The sequence below is a fragment of the Leuciscus leuciscus genome (genome assembly GCF_965113295.1).
Source record: "Leuciscus leuciscus genome assembly, chromosome: 16".
NCBI classification, from domain to species: Eukaryota; Metazoa; Chordata; class Actinopteri; order Cypriniformes; family Leuciscidae; genus Leuciscus; species Leuciscus leuciscus.
In genome coordinates, this window is record NC_138740.1 from 29,915,784 (window position 1) to 29,938,998 (window position 23,215).

Sequence of the window (23,215 nt, forward strand, 5' to 3'; positions counted from 1 at the left end):
TAAGTGATGTTAATTTTAAACACAGTAGGCCTATTGTTAGTATTTTTTTCAACAAAATAATAGCTCCACAAAAGCCACAGCAGCACACAGCAGTGTTTGTGAATGAATCTGCGGCTTTGAACAAATTGTGAGAGTCAATGCATCAATGATTCATTCATAATTACAGCCACTTGCTTCGTTACTGAATGAATGACTCTGTGACTCACTCATAAAGACAGTAACTTGCGCCACCTAATGGCAGTTTTAAATTAATATTTAAAAGCATCACTTAATTTTTTACAATCATTGCATATTTCTCTATTGAATTTATTTTATTTAAAGCGTTATATATATTATAAAGGAATTTGGAAAGGTAAAAAATGCACTGGAAAATCAATTTAAGGGGGCAAATATTGCCCCTTGCTGAAAAAGGTGTGACTGCAGAGAGGTGGGTACACAGAAGGATGTTAAAAGCCTTAGGGGGTACGATAGCCTACTCTAAAAAGTTGGAGAACTTAACTGTACAAATGGTAGCTAATGTTTACAAAAATGTTTTATTTTTCGTTTTGGTTGTATTGTGTTTTCATTTGATGCATTAGAACAAAGTGTGACACTTTTTTTTTCGTTTTGAAGACAAAAACGAGAACACATTATCTGACCTGGGCTGCATTCAGCCCTGACAAAAAGTTTCAAAACATAAAGAGTAAGAGATGTTCGGTTCACGACCACGATCTGTCACGCTGTTACAGTGGGACTGAGACAAGAGGCGTGCGGATCCATATGCAAAGCCTTTTATTTACAAGAGATGTGTTTAGAACAGGCAGAGGCCCAAACAATGGCAAACAGGTATGATATGGACAAGACAATGAGCATTCCAGGGACAGGTGAGGGTAAACAAACGGAGACCGTAATCCAGTGGACAAGGCAAGAGGATAAACCAGCTAACCAGGCTAAAGTCCAGGCGTCAGGCAAACAATATCCAAACAGGGCAAGACGAAAGAAGTAATCCAAGGTGAGCAAGAGTCCAGAGAGAAGGCAGAACACAGGAAACCAGTCTAGGATCAAAACAGGGCGGGCAAACAAGCAAGAGTAAGACTAGGAACATTAAGATAGGGTCCATAAAGATGCTATCAGCTAGACAGCAGGATAGGCTAACAATACTCCACAATCGGTGAGCTTGTGCATCAGTGTTTTATAGTCCCTGTGATTGACTACAGGTGTGGAAATAATTAAAGCCATGGAACATGGGAAATGTAGTCCAGGGTAACCTGTAACTTTGTGTGCAGTGAAAAAGTCTTAATGGTGAACAGGTGACCTCTGGTGGTGAACGAATGGAAACAGTAGGCGTAGAATATGTAACACACGCCACATTTACAACGCTATTGTTTGAATTTTGTAATAAAATTGACAGAATCTGAGAGCTGAGAATTTGTTTCCTATCAAAAGTAACCTGCTCTGTCTAGTCTGTCAGTGTCCTCTTTGCTTTGCGAATTTTCTCAACAAATTTTTTTTTATCTTATAGCCAAAATATATAACGGAGGTAGAATTTTTTTCTGCCCACCAGTTCAGTGTCCATCTGCTCGGCATCCATCTTCACCTGTTCTCCGCGCTGCACACCGAAAAAAGTCACGACGTACTGACCATACGCGCCACAGCCTTAACCGAAAATTACTGGTCTTCTTTTTATTAGCGGTGTAGAAAATGTGCAAACAGCTCTCAGAGAGAATGGGTTGTCATGTCCACACATGCATTTATTTATTTCATAAAATCGCAGCATTTTGCGTCATATAATCGCATAGGCTTGACATCGCGATTGCGATATGATTAATCGTGCAACACTACTTGCTTTGGTGCAAATTAAAGTGACAACAGGTGCACTGGAGAGGCAACAGCAAGACAACCCCCCAAAAGTTAATGATTTTGCAGGTGGTGGACATAGACCATTGTTCTCTCCTTATTCTTCCTGACTGATTTGTCTTTAGTTTTGTTAGGGTCCTTGTCCCTGTCTGTAGCATAAGGCTTTACCTTCAACCCAATCAAGTTGCACAGGCAGTCCTGCTCCTCCAGGATTGCACATCCATATGTGCCCTTCGCAAGGAGGTTTGGTGTGTCTCCCAGCACAGTTTCAAGAGCATGGAGGAGATACCGGGAGACCGGTTTGGCGATGGGTCAGTAATGGTCTGGGGACCACGTGCTAGCCAATGGTTCTCTTACCACTGTAAGGTACAGGGATGCAATCCTCAGAGCTATTGTCAGACCTTATGCTGGTGCATTGGGCCCTGGGTTTCTCCTGGTGCATGATAATGCCCAGCCTCATGTGGCTAGAGTGTGTAGGCAGTTTTTAGATGACGAAGGCATTGTTGCCATTGGCTGGCCGTCACATTCCCCAGACCCAAATCCAATTGAGCACCTCTGGGACATTATGGAGCATTCAAAGCCACCACGTAGCACCACAGACTGTCCAGGAGCTCACTGATGCCCTGATCCAGGTCTGGGAGGAGATCCCCCAGGACACCATCTGCCATCTCATCTCATCTGGAGCTTGCCCAGACGTTGCCGTGAGTGCATAGAGGCTGGGGGCCATACACACTACTGACTTGCATGAGTTGCTGTAAATGAACTTAATGCAAGTTGGATCAGCCTGTAACTTCAGTTTTTTACATTGAGTTTTGGTGTGATTTTGAATCTAGCCCTCAGTGTGTTGATGATTTTGGTGTCCATTGACTGTTGTGACATAATTTTGTTCTTAACAAATTATAGAATGTATATAAATAAAGATTGTTTAAATTTAATATTTCATTCATTGAGATCCATGCGTTTGTAACTCTTTTATGGTTTACAGCTCCATTGACTGTAACATTGTCAAACAATCTGCTTTGTTAAACAATATCAGCTCAGGTTTTCTGCCTACATGTATCATATACACTATATATATTCTTTCTCCATGTTTTGTTCCAGTTGGTTGTGGTTTTCCTGTGAAATCCTGCCTAATTCAGCCATAAAGGGTCAAGATAGCACCAATGTTTGTTCTATCTAATGGTGTTATTGCAGTGTTATGGGTTATGTGACCATGCCAAAGGAACAGACTTCACATTTCTCAACAATATTGCTAGACTGTATTAATGTGGTACAAGGGTATCAAACATTTCCTGGAGGGCCACTGTCATGCAGAGTTCAGCACCAACCATAATTAAACATACCTGAACCAGCTAATCAAGGCCTTTTAGCCGGAAAAAAGCGTAATGACTGCTAAGGCTGCGGTACGGAGGGAAGGAGACAAGGCCGTTTTTAATGGATGTCAATGGAGGAGAGGCTTGACAACGCTGAATAAACCACTCTTGAGAGGAAATAGCATATCATTTAATGAATCGACAGCTCATCTGCTAATCTTCAACATGTTTGCTCTTAAACATTTGTTTTGGAGTTTACACTGAAAAAAATGCTGTTTTTTTGTGAGAAGTCATGGACAATTGCGAGACGGGTATGATTCAGTTTAAGGCACTTCTCATTCATTTCCATGGTATCCGCAAATAGTGATTGACTGTCGCACAACTCTGAACAAAATTCAATGACGTTCAGGCTGTAATGTGATTGGATATCAATGCGTACATGATCTAAGTTAACTATTATGCTTTTTCCAATGGTAGAGCCATGGCCCCTTGTATCTCCCAATGCTAGAAACTTCCAGGCTAGTGTTTTGGAGCTGGTTGGAGCTAAACTCTGCAGGACAGTGGCCATCAGTAGTGGAGTTTGACACGTGATATAGTGGAACATTTCTAGAGTTATCTATGAATCTTGGAAATTATGTTAACTGATAAGAAAATGTTGTCTTTAGTAAACTTTCTCTGTTCTAACTGGAGCACCAAACAGCATTCTTTTGATGTCATGGCAAATAAATAAAGAAAAACTGGTTTTGATCATCATATATTTTGTTTATTGCATGAATCTTAGCATCATATTAACTGCTAAATGATTCTGTAGTCAGGTTAGCAGTGCTCAGCTCTTCTGGACAGAAGGGTAGCCGGCAAAGACGGTAGTCCAGTAGTAAACCATGCGCGTTCTCAACATCTGCTTCACACTATTCCTGTTCATTTTGTTGTTGATGTCTAGGTACTTATGGCCAGTGCCGGCGAACTCGGGCCAGGTTACAGGAACACTGGACTCACCTTTGTTAGGGTCACTGTGAGGTAGAGAGAAAGAGACAGACAGACAAAGAAACATTTTAGCTATCATTATGCACCACAAGTGACACAAGGGTTATTATACTTAACTAAAACTAAATCTAAAACCATTAAACAATATTTTTGTTACTTACAAATGTTAATATATTTAAAAATATATTTCATTTAGTTTAACTTGATCTATAAAAAAAAAAAAACTAAAACTGAAATAAATATTACTAAAAACGATTCCAAGGGTGTCCAAACCTGCTCCTGGAGGGGCGCTGTCCTGCAGAGTTTAGCTCCAAATTGCCTCAACACACCTGCCTTGGAAGTTGTTTATTCTGCCTTTGATTAGCTGGTTCAGGCGTGTTTAATTGGTGTTAGAACTAAACTCTGCAGGACAGTGGACCTCCAGGAGCAGGTTTGGACACCCCTTAACTATACAGACATAAAAAAGAAAACTAACTAATACAAATTTAAAAAACACACAACAAAATGTACAGATCCCCCCAAAAATATGCGACGGTAGGAACATTTTTATTTCAATGATTTTGCATTCTCTCAAAAATGTTTTGCGTTACATCAAGAAACTTTGTTCTCTCACAAAACTTTTGAGTTCTTTGCAAGCAAACGCAAATTTTCTTGGGGAACACGAAAGTTTTGTGAGGGAACGCAAAAGATCAGCAAAAGAAAGCAAAAGCTTTGCGAGCGAATGTGGAGACTTTCAGAAGAAATGTTTTGCGAGCGATCGCAAAGTTTCTCCGGGGAACGCAAAAGTTTTTAAATATAATTTTTCTTCTCATCTAATTTTTTTCCACCACCATGTCCCTTTAGAGGCTCTGTAAAAATTAGATACTAAAAATTTGAATAGTATCTCCATTCTCCAATTTTCAATATCTATAACTATAAGCCTTGTTTTATAGTACTCTTATATTATATATATTTTAATGTTTATAGTTGCCTCTACACATTAAAGTGGAATAACATGAAGTATTTTAATATTGTAAGTATTTTTATGTTTATATACCCAGTTTGAGCAAAATTGGTCCAGTAGGCAATCATGTATTTGGAGACGTCACGATGGCGAGGAAAGTAGCCCAAAGGAGTATCGAACGGCTTCCCAAACACATACTGCAGGTCGTCAGCGTGATCGGCACCCATCCAAAGTGGAAAGACAGGCATGCGAGAGGGCTCGGTGAACAGGTAGGAGTAGGTTCGTGCAGATCTAATAGAGAAAAAAGGTTGTTTTAAGGTTTCTACTATTCAGTTCACACTTTAGAGTTCAGTGAATAAGAAGATGAAGTCAGCTTACTTGGCATGGTCAGTGTGGAGGTACAGGGCCGCTTGGGTTGGCACCAGGAAGATGTAGTCCGTCTCAATGTCCACAATTGTTTTCTTTATATCCTTATCACTAGGGTTACTACCCCAATTGACCGTGTACTCCTGATAAGTTGCGACACCAGCGTCTTGTCCTCTAGCTTCAGACAGGGAAATCGAGAGAGCCCTGACATCTTCCCTGTTATAAATCAAAAGCAGTTTTTTTTTTTTATTATGCCGTTGTTTGGATTATTAAAGGCCCCATGAAACGACTAGACAGGTGCAGTTTTTCTGCATAGGACACATTGGTTTGTCCCTTTGTTGAAAGGCCAGTTGCCTTTAGCTTACATCACTGTTTTTCCAGAAAACAAAGATTGTAATTTTTAAATGTGTATATTCTCATACAGTAAAACATACTGTATGTACTACCGTTTAAAAGTTTGGAATCAGTACGATTTAAAAAAATAAAATAAATGTAATGCATCAGGAAGGATGCATTAAATTGATAAGCTACCATACCATACATAAACAAAAGCCACAAAACTCTGTTTCTGGTTTTATGGGGTCTTTCAAAATTCTCAAAATGATTCCAGATGACTCTTTGATGTAGCACACTTACGCAGGGGTGGACACCAGAGCATTGTTGATAGAGGGGACGTCAACGGTAGCAAAGATGTGGCCGTCCATGTCATTGACTCCAGCGATGTAGTCAATGTCAGCAGCATTTTGGAAAAGGGTTTCAGGCTCGTCGGGGATGAAGTCACCATCAATGACGGGGGACAGAGCCAGTTTGTGCACAATGGGATCTGGAAAAGATAGTCAGATTTGATCTTTTGACTTTATGCAAACCTGCATGACTTTTACACTGACTTGTTCACTGGTATTCCCAGTAAAAGAACTAGTCGTACAGATTTGGAACGACATGAGAGTGAGTAAAAGATGACTGAATTTTAATTTTGGTTTAACTATTGCTATAGAAAGCATGTAAAGGGCTAAAACACAAGTAGCCACTCTGAATGTTCTTACCACTTGGAGATGTACTGAAGTCCACATTCCCAGCAAGAGTAACTTTCTTTGGATCTGTCATCTTCAGACAAGCCACCATCCCACTATCAGTGGGACATCCTACCTTCTTTGCGATCTAAAGGTGCACACAAAAACTTTGTTGTGATATCTATTCATTAATTATTAACAAACCAAAATCATTGAAATGCCAGTCTGTATATGAAACAACAGGTGACTTCACTTAATAAACACTTGGTTGGGAATGAGAGTAAACAAACCCCTGAGGATTTTGGGACCAGTGTATATCAAATGCTAGTACTGTACACAATGCACTAGGTGTGTGTATTCAGCAATGTGGGACATTCATGAAGATGATGCTCACGTTCTCAGCAGATTGTCGGGGATTTCTGTTGACGGCCCAAGGACAGAGAGCAACACCACTCTGTGAGATAGCTCTGCGGACCAGACCCTTGTTTTTAGGGGAAAGAATCTGTGCAGGAAGGGACACACAACAGACCTTAGAACCTTCAACCTTTATTATCAAGGACCTCTTATGGTTTTCATACTGATAATAAACCAAGCCCTCACGCAAACCTGTTGCCATTACATTACATTATTTAGCCAATTTATGAGGGCTACTTCAACAGTTTGCAATATTGTGAAGACATTTTCAAAAATGACCTCATCCTAGCAAACATAGCCAGACCAGCACATGTACACACACTCATTAAAATGTAATACATAAGCCTGCATGCAGAATATTGTTTGTTTTGTTTTTATGTAGTACCTGGAAGTTTACGCTAGCTCCACCTGCTGACTCGCCAAAGAGAGTGATGTTGTCTGGATTGCCACCGAAAGCTCTGATGTTCCTGTGTACCCAAGCGATAGCGGCGTGCTGATCCCACAGGCCATAGTTTCCTATCGACCAGGACATGCTCAGATCATCATTTAAATACTACAATCAATTAATCAACCCATTCATATGCATACATATACAATGTCTATACAGTGGAGTCAAGTCAACAAGTCTACGGAGCATACTGATGGGAAAAATTAGTTATGAAGAAAACGTTTTATGGCAATGCTTTTGTGTTCTCTTGCAAAACTTTTGTGTTCCCAAGAAACTTTGCTTTTGTTCACGGACCTTTCGCATTTCCCTGAGAAACTTTGCAAAGTTTTTCGAGGGAATGCTACAGAGCCTCTAATGTGGCACGGTGAAGGAAAATGAGATGGAGGAAAAATAATTTGCCAATGCTTTTGCGTTATCTCGCAAAACCTATGCGTTTCCCCGAGAAACTATGCGTTCCCTCGCAGAAACTTTGCGTTCACTCGCAAAGAGCTCAAAAGGTTTCGCGAGCGAATGCAAAATGTCTCGGGAGAACGCAAAAGCATTGACTTATTATTTTTCCTCCCATCTCATATTTCTTCCACCTCCATGTCCCTTTAGGGGCTCCGTAGAATCCAATATATTTGCGAGAGATAGCAAAAGTTTTGCAAGACAATGCAAAGTTTACTATGGAGCCCCTAAATGGACATGGTGCTAAAAAAATATGACATGGGAGGAAAAATTATAATGTTTTTGCATTCTCTCACAAATGTTTATCATTTTTTCACCACCATTCCCCTTTAGTTGTTCCGTTCCTTTACAAATCTTTTGCATTCCTCCATTAAATTTACGTTCGCTCGCAAAGAAGTTTTGCAAGTGAACGCAAGTTTCCCTTGAGAATGAAAAAGATTTGCAAAGGAACGGAACACCTAAAGGGGAATGGCGGTGAAACAATTATGGGATGGATCATGGGAGGAAAAAATATATTTCAATGCTTTTGTGTTCTCTTGCAAAAGTTTTGCTTTCCGCCGAGAAATAATGTGTTCGCTCACGCAACCTTTGCATTCCCTCACAAAACCTTTGCATTCTCCCGACATTTTTTTAAATCACTCGCAATAACTCGAAAGTTTTGCGAGCAAACTCAAAGTTTATACGAGGAACGCAAACATTTTGCAAGTGAACGCAAAGTCTCTCTGGGCTAACACAAAACCTTTGCATTAACAAATAATTTTTCCTCCCATCTCATTTTCTTTTTATCACCATGCCCCTTTAGGGGCTTTGTAATTTTGCATACTACATGGTGGAAAAAAATATGAGATAAAAAAAAACTTTCTTTTACGTTCCATCCAAAGACAGTTAACATGCACTTACAAAACAGTTGCGTTCCCCCCTAGAAATCTTTTCCCCTTTGGGCTGCATATATTTTCCCTATACCGTGATGTATCATATTTGTATGACTTATATTCTAATGAAATGTACCAGGTGCGTCAGCATCTCCGCTGCTGAGGAATCCGAGGGCTCCGACACGGTAGTTGAACGTCACCACGATGACATTTCCTCTGTCTGCAATCTCCTGTCCATCATAAAGGTAGTTGTCCAAGAAGTTTGCACCCATCCCGCCACCCATCAGGAAGCCACCACCATAGATGAACACCATAACAGGCAAATTGGTAGACACTGCAAAAAGAAGGTTCGAGCCAGACATATTTGTTAAAATGTTATTCTCATAGGGCTAGTTCATCAAAAATGAAAATTCTGTCAAAGTTTTTCCATCAAACACTGCAAAACAACATTGGACCCCATTGACTTTCATTGTATGGACAAAAATGTTTCACGCAAGTCATACAAGTTTGGAATGACATGAGGGTGAGTAAATGATGACAGGGTTTAAATTTGTTTTGTCTTGTGAATTAGAACAGATTTGGGTTACCAGAGCGTCCGTGAGGGACCCAGATGTTCAGGTAGAGACAGTCCTCAGTGCCGAGGACATCTTTACCGACAATATTGAGCTGCATACACCTATTTCCGTACTCAGTGGCTTTCAGGACACCTGTGCAGGTAGAGTCAGGAAGAGTACACTGTTAATACACTCACTCACTCATTTTAGACCTTAGCTAGGCCTAATAACCAGTGCCTAAAAAGGTCTAGACAAGCTTGCACGACAGACAGGGATACACACCATCCCAGCCTGGGTGAGGAACCGGCTTCGCCAATCTGCCAGGTGGAGCAGCGAAAGGAATTCCCTTGAACACGTCCACATAGCGGAAGAGTCCAACACTACGACTCTTTCCCTGTACCATCCCTCCCTCCGTGTACACAGATCCCAGCTGCAACATGTTCACAATTAAATTTACTAGAAATTGCAGCATATAGTATTTTGAGCATTTTAGCCACTTCCTGCCACAATGTCAGGTTTAGATTTCCTGCATTTTTGTTCTCTGCTAAAACTTTTGCTTTTGCTCGCGAAACTGCATTGCAAATACAGAATTTCTCTGGGAGAAGTATAAGTTTTTACTTTCTCCTTAGGGGCTACTTATTAAAGTTAAATAGATATCATTTTAATTAAAAGATTCATAATAAGACTTAGTATTATTTCTTCTTTATTAAAGGCACAATGTGTAATTTTTGCCGCTAGATGTCGCTTATTAAAAAAAGAGGCATAGATTGATGACGCCGTGATTTCGCGGAATCATGGCAGTCATTGTCTTTACCTCTACAGCCGGAGGAAAAGACTCCGATGGGACTCGGGGAGAAATCACGTTCATGGATGAGCTAATGTATTAAAGATTTATTAACGTTACTGTAGTATGAAGCAGGACGGGGCTGAAAAGCCGCTGGAGTGATTGATAAAGAGAGACAAGCGCGACACACGGCTCGAGAGCAGTGGAGCTTTTTTTATGCCGGAGAAGACCACTTCCTCTTTTTCCAGTCATGCGTATGTGTGGTAACACAGCACTGTTTTATTATATTATTATTGAGTGTGTTGAAAATTATGTTATACTGCTGCTCTGCGTTTGCTGCTATGCGGCTACTATGAGACACTTGTTGCACACTGCAGTAAGCTAGATCAATATTAGGCATGGTAAAACATGGTAAATCAATTGACGGTAAATCAAGAAAATGATATTTAAACATTAAGACTGTTTGAGCTTCTGTCGATGATTCTATCCAAACAGTTGCTCACCTGTCTAATAAAACGCGTAATATATTAAAGCGTCTTTGGTGGTTCCATGGATTCTACATAATAAAACAGGAAATCGAGGGTAACGCGGGTGTGATGTCATTGATAGGTGACGCATGGACACGGTCCATGTCCTGGTTAAAATGACTTATTTCTCTGGATTTAAGCATTCTTGGAAATATTTGGGATAATGTTAGTAGCCTACACAAGTCAACAAAATATATAACATTGTTCTAGTGGTTTTTGGATATTTAATCCAAAAATTTTACATATTGTACATTTAATATAATACTTCACAATAACTTCATTATCAAACAAAACTACTACACTAACTGTAAAGCATAATAAGTTAAACATATACATAACTCTCAAGCATATCATAATTCATGTCTGCATAGTATAAAAAGTCAGTTTTTCTTATTTTGAACTATGGATATGAACTCTTTAAATCCCCAAATTGACTATAAACCTATTAAATACAAATCTTTAATTGAATTCATATCATAACTTACAGAAGCTGCATTTGCTGTCCCCAGGATGAGGGCAACAGAGATGAAAACTCCCAGCATCACCATCATCATCAGATAGTGGCTGCAAGTGTGGCACTGAAGGGAACTCTGTCCGCTTTTATAAACAGGCCAAATCATATCTCTGTTCCCAGCTGTTCCAAAGCCATATCTTACCTAAAGTACACAGTTCCTTCTAGTAACTGGACAACATATGTGCAGTTGTGTTAAACTCTCACGAAAAATGTGTGTGTTCATTAGAGCTTTTTGTAATCTTAATGACAGAAACAAATTTTCTTTTCCATTTCAGATAAATATTTATGAATGATAAAAACATTTGAGTCACCTTGCAGAATAATTGCACAAAGACTTTTGCAATAAACAAATCAATTTCACCATCTGCCAAAATGGGTAAATACAATACGGGCTAGTTGGCACTTTTATTTTCTCTATGGAACATTTCTCACGGTTGATTTATTTTTGAAATTTACTTTCTGTATAAACGCACCTTAAAGTGTTGGCTACAAATAAAATGAAATAAAAAAAGTTTAGGGTCGGTATGATTTAAAAAAAATGTTTTTGAAAGCAGTCTTTTGAAAGAAGGCTGCATTTATTTAATAAAAAATTACAAACAGGAATATTGTAAAAAATTTATTGCAATGTAAAAGTTTATATAAATGTCATGTATTCCTGTGCCTTGGAAGCATCATTACTTTAGTTGTTTATTCTTCAGAAATCATTATACTATGCTGATTTGCTCCTCAAAAAACATTTCTGATTATTATCAATGTTGAAAACGGTTGTGCTGCTTAATGTTTGTGTAAAACATGATGCACTTTTTTTCAGGATTCTTTGATAAATAGAATGTTCAAAAGAACAGCATTTGTTTAAAATAGAAATCTATTGCAACCATGTAAAAGTCTTTACTGTCAGTTTTGATCAATTTAATGCATCCTTGCTGAATAAAACCCCAAACTTAAAAAACTTAAATAAATAATAATAATTATATAATATAATATAATATAATATAATATAATATAATATAATATAAATATACTGGGCAGTAATAAAAATAAAATAAAACTATGCATAGAAGTATCCAAAACAAACAACTAACAATTGTGTGACTATTTTGATACTGTTAATGAACTTTCAGTTTTTCACAACTTCTCTCTTATAGTATGTCAGATACTTTTTTGAAGAATTTGCTCAATCAGTTAATTTGACAAAACCATTTATTATCCAAATGGGGGTAACAAACTAATTTCTATCAGTGTACAAAGTTGTTTTTTACATTTACACATCCAATCCTTTATAAGTGCCAGACATGAAACTTAAGGGGAATTACATGTAATCTGCAATCTCAGTTTCCATTTCGTTGTCACTTGCATCAGAAGGCTTGTAATCTTCATCAACATCATCTTCGTCGTCTTCGTCTTCGTCTTCTCCGCCGTCAACAGTTTTGGGTCTAGTTCTTGTAGGCTTTTGGGTGGATGACGCTACATCAATAAAATACCACACAATATAAAAAATAAAGCCATTTTTATTTAATAAATATTATTTTGCTATATTTAATTAACATTGCATTGTTTTTTGTGTGTGTGTGTGTGTGTGTGTGTTTGTTTTACCTGGGCGGTTAGGTTGGACGTGTTGCTGGATCATTCCAGAAATTATATTCCTGAGATCGTCTGCCGTGTGGGGCACACACCAGCCATCTCTCTCATCACACACTTCCTCTTTTCCATCATTCATATGGATGATATTCTTTATTCTTAAAAGAAGAAAAAGAAAAGTGGTGTAAAGGTCTGGAGGAGTGGGATGGGTCTTGTAAGTGGATAAATGATTGAAAAGAAAGACATCAAAGTTCCAACCTGATCTCAAGGTGGCGATTTCCTATCAGTGTTCTTTTAGTATTATTAGAAATTATTATGTTTTTTTAGCAATATTTTGAATTATTAATTTTTTTTATATTTTCTGTTTTAATTTGAAAGTGTTAGTCATTTTGTTGTGCAGTTTTGTCATTTAAAACTACACTATGTAACTTTCTTTTGTTCAAAAATTAACAACATTTTAAAAAGTCAATACATCATCAGTCTTCTTCCAAAACATGTTTTTGTTTTTGTTTGTTTTGTCCATTCACTATGGTAAGCCTATTATAAGTGTTTAGATTTAAGACCTGTCAGAATGGTTTTCGTGTTCGTAAATTGCATACATACGTCACTCGTCATATCTGTAAATAGAGAAGAGTTGCTCTGGCTACTTTGACGTGTATGTGTATGTTGTTGGAGTGGCATAGGTTAGTTGTCAAGGAGTGTGAAAGGTTGACAAGGAGCAGCTAATTCTAGCGTTGGTGTGATGGCGCTGCAGCGGTGGCTTCAATGAGATTTGCTGTTTATACAGCCTAAAAGAGTGTGTGCACACTGAAGGCAGCAATATTTCCTGCCAGCTGTGCTGCGGCTATTTCCCCTGTGCACTTCAGCACTATAAGAGAGCTAAATTCTTCCGGAAAGAGCAAACACGGGTGTGACACGGGTCTTTTTTTAAAGATGTCATTCCACCCGATGCGGTCGTTACCTGGCGCCGGCTGACAGTCACGATCGTTGGCTCATGTGTCTGGGCGTCAAGCACGCTGAGGTGGCTTTCGTGAATGAGGGCTGCAGTCCTCCCGCCTACCACCCCCGTCCCCCACTCCTATCGCTAACGGGCAGCAGTGTGCGGTTCGAGGATGCAATGCCTTCTCACCCACCCCCTGCTCAACTGTGGAGCCAGGTAAATGTTGCACAGCACACTTCGGGACGCTATGCCTTCTGAGTCGGGTCCCTGCGCCCCACTTCACTGCCCCACTGCGGGTACGTCGGTGGTCCCTCTGGTCCCACTTGTACGGTCTCTGGGGGCCTGGCTAGCGCTCCCCGGCCCGTCTCGCTGGCTCACTTGGACCGTCAGACTCGGCTATGCGATTCAGTGCGCCCGGCGTCCCCCCAACTTCAGGGATATCCAGAAGGGCAACCTGGCCCTTCACAGGCTCCAATTCAAGATGTTGATGCAGAAATGCATTTTCGAGTACATCCGTCCATGAGACTGGTTTGCAGCGATCGGTCTGAAGGACACATAGGGTTCATGTCTTGATTCTCCCTCGACACAGACCGTTCCTGCGCTTTGTGTTAGAGGGGTGGGCATACCAGTACAAAGTCCTCCCCTTCGGGCTGTCCCTGTTGCCTTGTGTCTTCATGAAGGTCGCGGAGGTACCCCTTGTTCCCATGAGAGAACCCGGCGTTCGCATCCTCAACTATCTCGACGACTGGCTCATCCTGGCCCAGTCACTAGAGCAGTTGTGCGAACACAGTGACAAGGTGCTCAGTCACCTCAGCCAGTTGGGGCTTTAGTTCAACTGGGAAAAGAGCAAACTCTCCCCTGTGCAGAGGATAATTTTTCTCAGTATGGAGTTGGACTTGGTCAACCTAACAGCAAGCCTCACAGAGGAACTTGTTCGCTCAGTGTCGAACCGCTTGAATTCACTCAAGAGCAGGACAGCGACCCCACAAAAATAATTTGGCATCTCCAGCCGCAGTCACGCCACTTGGATGGCTTCTTATGAGACCGCTTCAGCACTGGCTTCATGGCCAAGTCCCGAGATGGGCATGGCAACGCGGCACGTACTGGGTGACAGTCACCCCGGCCTGTCGCCAAACCTTCAGCCTGTGGTCGGACCCTGCGTTTCTATGGGCAGGAGTTCCACTAGAGCAAGTGTCCAGGCATACTGCTGTCTTTACAAATGCCTCCACCATCGGCTGGGGTGCCACGTACAACGGGCATGCAGCTTTGGGTATTTGGACGGGACCCCAATAGCATTGGCACATCAACTGCCTAGAGTTGCTTGCAGTACTTCTTGCACTGGGCCGCTTCAAAACGCCACTACTAGGCAAGCACATACTGGTCCAAACGGATAGCACTGCAGCAGTTGCATACATCAATCATCAAGGTGATCTACGCTCCCGTCGCATGTCGCAACTTGCTCATCTCCTCCTATGGAGTCAGAAGCATCTGAGGGTGCTTCGTACCATTCATATATCAGGCGTTCTCAATTGTGCAGCCAACGAGCTCTCTCGACAGCATACGCTTCCGGAAGAGTGGGGACTCTAATTCCAGGCGGTCCAGTTGATTTAGAGACGCTTCGGACTTGCACAGGTAGACCCGTTTGCCTCTCCGGACACGTCCCACTGGCAGTTGTTTTACTCCTGTGACCCTCGGGATGGACGCACTGGTACACAGCTGGCCCAGGGACCTATGCAAGTATGGTTTCCCCCAGAGAGCCTACTTGCACAGTCAGGTCTTGCTAGTTGCCCCTTTTTGGCCCAAACAGACCTGGTTCCTAGAACTCATGCTCTTCACGACACCCCCTCCCTGGCACATTCCTCTGAGGAAGGACTTGATTTCTCAGAGACGGGGTACCTTATGGCACCCACTTCCAGACCTCTGAAATCTCCACATATGGTCTCTAGACGGGACGCGGAGGACTTAAGTGATCTACCCCAGGCGGTGGTAGACCCAGCCCTAGCTTTGCTGTGTCCTGTCTGTGCTTTGCGCCTGTACATGCACCGAAAGCAGAACTTCATGACCTCAGACCAGCTCTTTGTCTGTTATAGAGGCCAGCAGAAGTTGGCCCACAGAAAAGTGGATGCCATCGTCTTGGCGTACCAAACCCAAGGCGTGTTGTGCCCCCTCGGGTTGAGAGCTCACTCTACCAGAAGTGTTGCTTCCTCCTGGGCACTGGCGCATGGGCGCCTCGCTGATGATATATGTAGAGCTGCGGGCTGGGCGACACCCAGCACGTTTGCCAGATTCTATAGTATGTGCGCCGAGGCAGTGTCCTCCCGTTGTCCTAGCTCCAAGTGGCCAGTGAACGTCGGGTAACCACACTGTGTCTCGCTTGCTGCGCCATTCCCCTCCTATTGACCGGAGATGTGCGCTTATTTTTGCTTCTCATGTGAGTTCCCCAAACCAGCGAACACTGTTGAGTTCCTCCACCACCCTCGGCAGTCGGACGTGGGAGAGTTTCCGACGCCAGGCCTAACACACTAATGTGACTAATGTGTATTCTTTCAAGGTAAGGCTTCCCTGTTGGTGAGCCTGTGTCTTTCCCTTGGCAGAGTCCAAATGTTGGCAATTAGCTGAAATAAAGTTTACGTTTTTTTAAATAAATTTTTTTTTTCTTTTTTTCAAAAGACAGAAGTTTTTATTGTTTTAGTTTTAGTTAACTATAAAAACCCTGTTTTATATGAATTCGTATGATGTGAATAGTAATTTTTTTTATGATTATTAGAAACCAGCATGAAGGCCCCTAAACACACCCATCACTGGGGCGTTAGCAGATCATACGAAAACGCACTTCCAAATGAGATTGTACAAATTAATACGAATTAGCCACAAATTCACCAGAATGTAAAATACTTACGAATTGCAATGAGATTGTGTTGAAAGTTCTTACTTTTCTACATCCAGATCACACAGCTGGTAGAACATCTGCCGGTATGGAGGGAGCATTCCCTTCCGGAAAATGTAGACTGAGTCCTTGAGAGGAAGTTCCACAAAACTAGTTTAAAACGCTTCCTCGACATTAGCTGCTGATCAAGGCGAAATCCACTGTGATATAAAACTTAAATTAAAAATTAAATAACTGAAAATACCTTTAGTATGTACTTGGCAATAGCAGGTTTGGGTCCTGAAGATGAAGAACTCTCCTGGGTGATGTCAGTTACGCTCGCAGGTTGAGGAACTAAAGAAGTGAATGAAACAACCATACACTACCATGAAAAGCTTTGATCATTTACAGTTAAAAAGTTTAAAATACTACACTATCATTCAAAAGTTTGGGGTCAGTACATGCTTTAAAAAAAAAGAAATAAATTTTTCAGAAAGGTCAGAAATTGATCAAATGTGACAGTAAAGATATTTATAATACGAAAGATTTCTATTTTAAATAAATGTGGTTCTGTTGGACTTTCTATTCATTAAATAATCCGGAAAAAATATGCATCACAATTTCCACAAAAATATTAAGCAGCAAAACTGTTTTCAACATTGATAATAATAAATGTTTCTTGAGCAGCAAATCAGCATATTAGAATGATTTCTAAAGGATAATGTGACTTGAAGACTGGAGTAACGATGCTAAAAATTCAACTTTGCTATCAGAGGAATAAATTACATTTTAAAACATATTCAAATAGAAAACAGTTATTTTAAATTGAAAAAATATGTCACAATATTTTCAGCGTTTTACTGTATTTTTTTATCAAATAAATGCAGCCTTGGTGAGCTTAAAATACTTCCTTACAAAACATTATAAAAATGTTACCAACCCCAAACTTTAAGTCAAATCTATTTAAGTTTTAGAATCCAAAACCTCTTGGAATGTAAATGTCAGAGAGGAAAAACAAACTCATTATATAATGAACACATTAAGGGAACACTGTGTGCCAGAACATTTGTATCTGTGTTTTTGTACCTGCCCTGTTGATAGTGGTTGGGCGGCTGTAATGATAAGCGCTTCTCTTGGATTTCACTGGCATGTCATTGACACCAAATCCTACAGAGACAGAAAATTACAGGAATTATGTGTGTATTATCATTTGTACTCACTTCTGGTGACAAAAAAAAGATTCTGCACTCTTTTGGACAGTTTTGTATTGCAGTCTTGGCATGTTTATGTCGAGGAATAAATCATATTTAGGACTGTTATGAATGTGTTTTGGTTGATCACTCACCATGTTTCATTCCGTAGCGGATCCTGAAGTCTAGAACCTGGTAGATTTTTGCTTCAGGTGTTTTTCGAGGATCATATCCAAACCTGACCCACAAACTCCTCCACGGCCCTGTTAACTACACGTAACAACTATTTTGAGGTTGTGAGATACAGTTGCCATCAAAATTATTCAACCCCCACTGAGACTGTAATCATTTACAAATGTAAGCTTTTCTAAAGATATAGAGTAAAAAAAAAAAATATATATGTTATTATATATGTTAATATATAATGTAGTTCTTTTGAGTTTTTGATTTTTTTTGTTGGTAATATAGCTATGTCATAATTATACATAAATAAATATGGAGTGATGTGACCAAACTGGAACTTTATGAAGGACATCATGAATTCGTTGAAGTATCAAGCCATTTTGGCAAAGAAGGTGATACCTTCGGTGCTGAGACTAAAGCTTGATGATCAATGGACTTTCCTGCAGGACAGCCATCCCAAAAAATACATCCAAATCTACTTAAGTTTGGTTCAGGAATCAGTCGTAGAATGTTCTCGAGTGGCCTGTACAGATTACAGATTTAAATCTCATTGAAAATATTGGGTGGAAAACCAAAGATAATCAGTGATCTGGAAGCTTTTTCAAGCGAGGAATGGGCCAAGATTGCAGTGGAAAGGTGACAGAAGCTTCTAAGCACTTACAGGCAGCATTTATTGGAGGTTATAAAGAATAAAAGATTCTGCACAAAATTTGACTTTTGGGGGTTGAATAATATTGTAAATTAATGTTTTTTTCCCCCATTAACTTTACATTCTCAGAATCACTCAATTGTGTATTAATACACTTTAGTTTACTGATGCATTTGTTGAATTGTTTTCATAAAATTTTATTCTCAGCAGCAAAATGTCTTGCAGGTCAAGTATATAGTGCGGCCCACACTAAATTCTGGGAATCAAAATGTAATTTAAGCCTAGAAATAAACATTTTATGATTTTGAAAAACAACTTTCACTATTTCTAAGTCACTAATCAAAAAAGAAAAATTTACATTGACTATGTGAACAAATATCAAATCATGGGTCTTTATTTTTTACACAAACTAAAGGATTTTATGCCAACCATGGAATTTAGGGTTACTTCTGAATGGCAGTCAATGAAGTTAGACGCCTTTTTGGCAACATAAAAGTACCTGTAGATGCTAACTGGCCCATATTAACAAGCCAAACCTTGAACTTTAGTTCAGACAAACATATTTTCCCAGCACAATCTCACACCATTGGTTGAACCAATGTTGCTATAACAGGCCACACTAACAAACAGAAAAGTTGATAGTGCCACTTAAAAAGTGTTTTTTCACCACTAATGGCTTTCTGTGCAATAAGATAGGTTTGGAGACTGTATTTTAACACACTGAAAAGAATACCACATTATATTTAAGTTTTTTAAATAAAGAGTTTTCTCTGTTAATCTACTCACCATGTAGTACGCCACATAAGGAAGGAGGTGCTTCATCTTCTCAGGGTGAACGTTGATGTTGGCCTTGACGGCATTGCGAGACCATATGGGCCTTTTCTCGAAAAGCTGTGGATTAATCAAATTAATCAGTATTTTCAAATGAAACCGCATTGGAGCACAGGTGGGATTATGATAAGATAAGGACATTTTCTCATAATATATAACCAGAGTTGTTGTCCAATAGTTGCTTAGATTGACAGCTTTTTTAAAAACAACTTATAGTTTTAACCTTTCACCTGGTTGTCAAACATCCACTCCCACGAAGCATTGAGAATTACGTAAACGAGTCTCCCTGCAACATATATGCACTCTTGTTCAAAAGTTTGGGGTCAGAAAGATTTTTTTTTAATGTTTTTGAAAGAATTCTCTTATGCTTACCAAGACTGCATTTATATGATCATAAATATATTAAAAACAGTTATATTGTGTGATATTATTAATACAATTTAAGCTGTTTGATATTTTAATATATTTTAAAATGTCATTTATTCCAATGAATTTACTTGAAATATAAATCATTTGTAAAATTATAATGTCTTTACTGTCTCCTACTGACCACTAAACTTTTGAAAGGTAATGTCTCTGAATATTCTTTTTCCAATATATTGTTTTAATATTATAATCAATTAGTACAAAAAAGTAAAAAAAAAATGTTTTACAATGTCGTCAGCTTTTTCATCATGTGATTTTTAATTTAGGCCCTCATATAATATATATATATTTATTTATTTTTGGCTTCAAATCAAATGTTGTAATGTTGTGATCATCTTGGAGATGGTTGATGTATTTAACACATTGAAAACATGTAGAACAATTTTACCAACCTGTTTGAGTTGCTGCTCTACCTTTACATCGCTAGGATGGACGCAGACCTTTTTCCAGCTGGTCACTGCAGCTTCTAGAGGTCCTGATGGAATGGTCTTGTCATCAAAGTTGACAAAAATGGCATTGTTTGGCCGGCGAGCCCGATTCGGGGCAATAAGATGATCTTTTAGGAGAACAGACTGCATTGCAGTCTCCCTGCTGTTTATTGGGAAGCAGACAAATTATGTAATCAACAAATCAAACCACCAAAAACACACATACAGCTGAACTTCAGAATGATAATTTGCAGTAGAAACCAGTCAACTCATTTGGGAATTCAGGTCCTACTCCAGCTTACCTGTGCAATACATCCGGACGATAGTAATAATCCACAGGCGTGTCCAGGCGAGAGAAAATGGGAGGAGGAAGGAAAAGAGGCACAGGACTGTCATAGAATTCCTTCTTCTCAGGTTTGCGCAAAATTATCTTGTCGTACAAAGACATCTGGTTGCCATCTGGATCACTGTGAGTTGCCAGGTACTGGAAGTCAGCCATTCCTGAAGAATCAAGATTAAGAATGTGTGTGTATTAAAGGGATAGTCCACCCAAAAATGAAAACTTTGCCATCGTTTACTCACCCCCATGTCATTCCAACCCTGAATATTTTCTTCTGTGAAAAAAATCTCTGTGTTTTTAATCTCTTTGTAGTTGTTTTGTCCATACAGTGTTGTTTGGACCACAACATTCAAAGAAATATCTTCTTTTGTGTTCCAACAGGGTGAGTACATGATTTAGGAATTCCAACTCTAACTAGAAAGTAAAGATTGTTGGGACAAACTTTGTTGTTGATTTGACAAGCTTTAAATTTAGTGAAGTGGAAAGAAAGAAAGAGTGTTGCTAGCATGAATTAACATGTTTTAGCAGATTGCTAGCATGGATTAGCATGTTTAGCTAACATGTTTTAACAGGTTGCTAGCATGTTTTAACATGAATTAGCATGTTGCTAACATTATTTTACAATTTGCTAGCATGGATTAGCATGTTTTAACATGATTCACATGTTGTTAACATGATTTAACATGTTGCTAACATGATTTTACACTTTGCTAACATGAACTAACATGTTGCTGAAATGTTTTAGCCTTTTGTCCTAGGATGGTCATTAAGCTTTGCCAGTGATAGACAGGTTAAATACTCTATAAGTCTTATTGTATAACAGTTTTGACCCCCTCATTTAAAGCCTGAGACTTTTTGTAGTTTTGATGTTTAAAGAAATCAGTATGAAAAGATATAGCAACCGGAGTCAGAACAGTATGAAGGTCTGAGCAGAGTTTGGTGGATGTAACTTGAAAACCCTAGAAAGAGGTACTTTCAATTTTTGCTAAGAATAATAATAATAAGCTTAAAAACTAAGGCAGCAATTGTATTATTGCGATTATGAAATCGAAATGGCTGCGATTATTTGTTATGCGCAGCTTGTCAGTGACGGATGGCTCGGTGATCCGTAGTAAATGATGCTCCATCTGAAAGCACTGTGAGTTTGAGTCGCTTATAACGTGCATTTGAAAAAAACATCTTAACAAACATGTGAAGTATTTATGAACCTCATGTCCAACAAAAGACAACATTTAATAAATCAATCAAAGCATTTAAATCTTCTGTTTATTCAGCTACAGATAGTATGATGCCCATAGGGATTTCCTGGAATGACGGGCATTATCTACTTCTGCCGCGAGGCATATTTGGCGTCTCTGCGTGAGACAAGCTGCGCATAAAATAATCGCAGCCGTTGCCAAATCGTGTGCGGTTTCATTTCGATTAATCGTGCAACCCTAATAAAAACTGTATTGATGTAGCATATAATTTTAAATAAAAAGATCAAGAATAATAATATATATTTAAGTTGTGGTAGAAAATTCTTAAATGTATTTTAAAATATTAATTCAATTATTTTAGAGAATACTAGATGGTGAATGAAGACTTTAATACCTTGAAATTTATATGTGGTTCCTATAAGTCCCACTATCTCCATGCTGATTTGGGTCTCTGAACTGTTTCCTTTGCGGGTTCTGCGACGCACTCTGAGCAGCAGGTTGGTGGAGGAGTAGCGGTTCCCATAAGCGGGATGGCAGAAAGGATCTTTCGGCCGAAAGCGGAGTTCAAGTCTTTTAGAAGAATCTGCATATGTCTGTCCAAAAAATAATAATTAAAAAAAATTCCCAGATTTAAATACAATCTACTATACACTCAGTACACATACATAACCACTAATATATCATCATCCAATAAATTTGGCTAAATGAAATTGAAACATTTGCTAATATAACAGAATTGAAAATCATGTAAAAGCGGACATATTTCTCTGGGTAAATATGTCCCAGATGTCATATGATTTTTACATAATGTATAAAACACATCCGCTATGTTATTATTATTATTAGTAGTAGTATGTAGGGAAAGGTGTCATTAAATGTAAATCAAATATTGTTCAAAATCAGACAGAATAAAATACAATGACACAAAGAAATCAGTCAAAGAAATACATCTAAAAGTATTCCTTAAATGACACAAGGAAGGGACATCCCAATTATTGTACTATAATATATAAAACTAAAACCATGGAAGGCAAAGCATTGATGTCGGAGTCTTTTCTCCTCAGCTGTCATTTACATCAGCCATGTAAAATATTAATGTAAGTCACAAGGACTGATCTAGAAATCAGTATCACTCTGAAATACAGCAACAAAAATTCTGGTTCAACCTAAATGAACACACAGTCTAAAAGCACGTGTCTTTTTCATTTAAAGCACCAATGCAATATGATCACCTTGGACACTCCTTCTTCGCCGCCAATGCTGTCCAGCATTCTGTCCACATTGTTTACGACTCCCGGGTATTCAACACACACTAGATTAGTGTCAGGCAGGACAAGTGTTGCTGTATTTCCTGACACAACAGCTGTCTCTTTGATTTCTCCTTCTGTGCGTGGGGAAGCCGGATTGTTTGTAATCGTATGATCCATTTTCACACGATTTTTGTTCGACGCTTATGCATACCGAAAATCCATCTTTTCAATGGTGTATTTCTATTAAATTGTGTCTTGGTAAACAGCGTACATGAACGTGTCCGCTTATGAAAACCATCCGGGTAGAACTGCAGGCCAGGAGG

At 39.2% G+C, this 23,215-nt stretch overlaps 2 protein-coding genes across 2 annotated transcripts; both read right to left on the reverse strand.

Annotated features, from left to right (window-relative positions):
- Positions 1–3,890: 3,890 nt before the first annotated feature.
- Positions 3,891–11,112, reverse strand: LOC309477462 (bile salt-activated lipase-like). The gene is made up of 11 exons (XM_082140731.1): positions 10,984–11,112; positions 9,470–9,617; positions 9,221–9,340; positions 8,770–8,967; positions 7,252–7,382; positions 6,847–6,954; positions 6,486–6,600; positions 6,079–6,265; positions 5,455–5,658; positions 5,170–5,367; positions 3,891–4,159 (listed from the first exon to the last, which is right to left on the reverse strand). Exons 1-11 carry the CDS (start codon positions 11,050–11,052, stop codon positions 3,976–3,978), a joined length of 1,662 nt encoding a protein of 553 aa, XP_081996857.1. The 5' UTR covers positions 11,053–11,112; the 3' UTR covers positions 3,891–3,975.
- A 1,082-nt stretch (positions 11,113–12,194) lies between these two features.
- Positions 12,195–23,210, reverse strand: gtf3c5 (general transcription factor IIIC, polypeptide 5). The gene is made up of 11 exons (XM_082140733.1): positions 22,875–23,210; positions 22,037–22,235; positions 20,406–20,604; positions 20,068–20,266; positions 19,205–19,309; positions 17,742–17,856; positions 17,483–17,563; positions 16,662–16,750; positions 16,463–16,545; positions 12,606–12,748; positions 12,195–12,476 (listed from the first exon to the last, which is right to left on the reverse strand). Exons 1-11 carry the CDS (start codon positions 23,067–23,069, stop codon positions 12,322–12,324), a joined length of 1,563 nt encoding a protein of 520 aa, XP_081996859.1. The 5' UTR covers positions 23,070–23,210; the 3' UTR covers positions 12,195–12,321.
- Between the last annotated feature and the right edge of the window lie 5 nt (positions 23,211–23,215).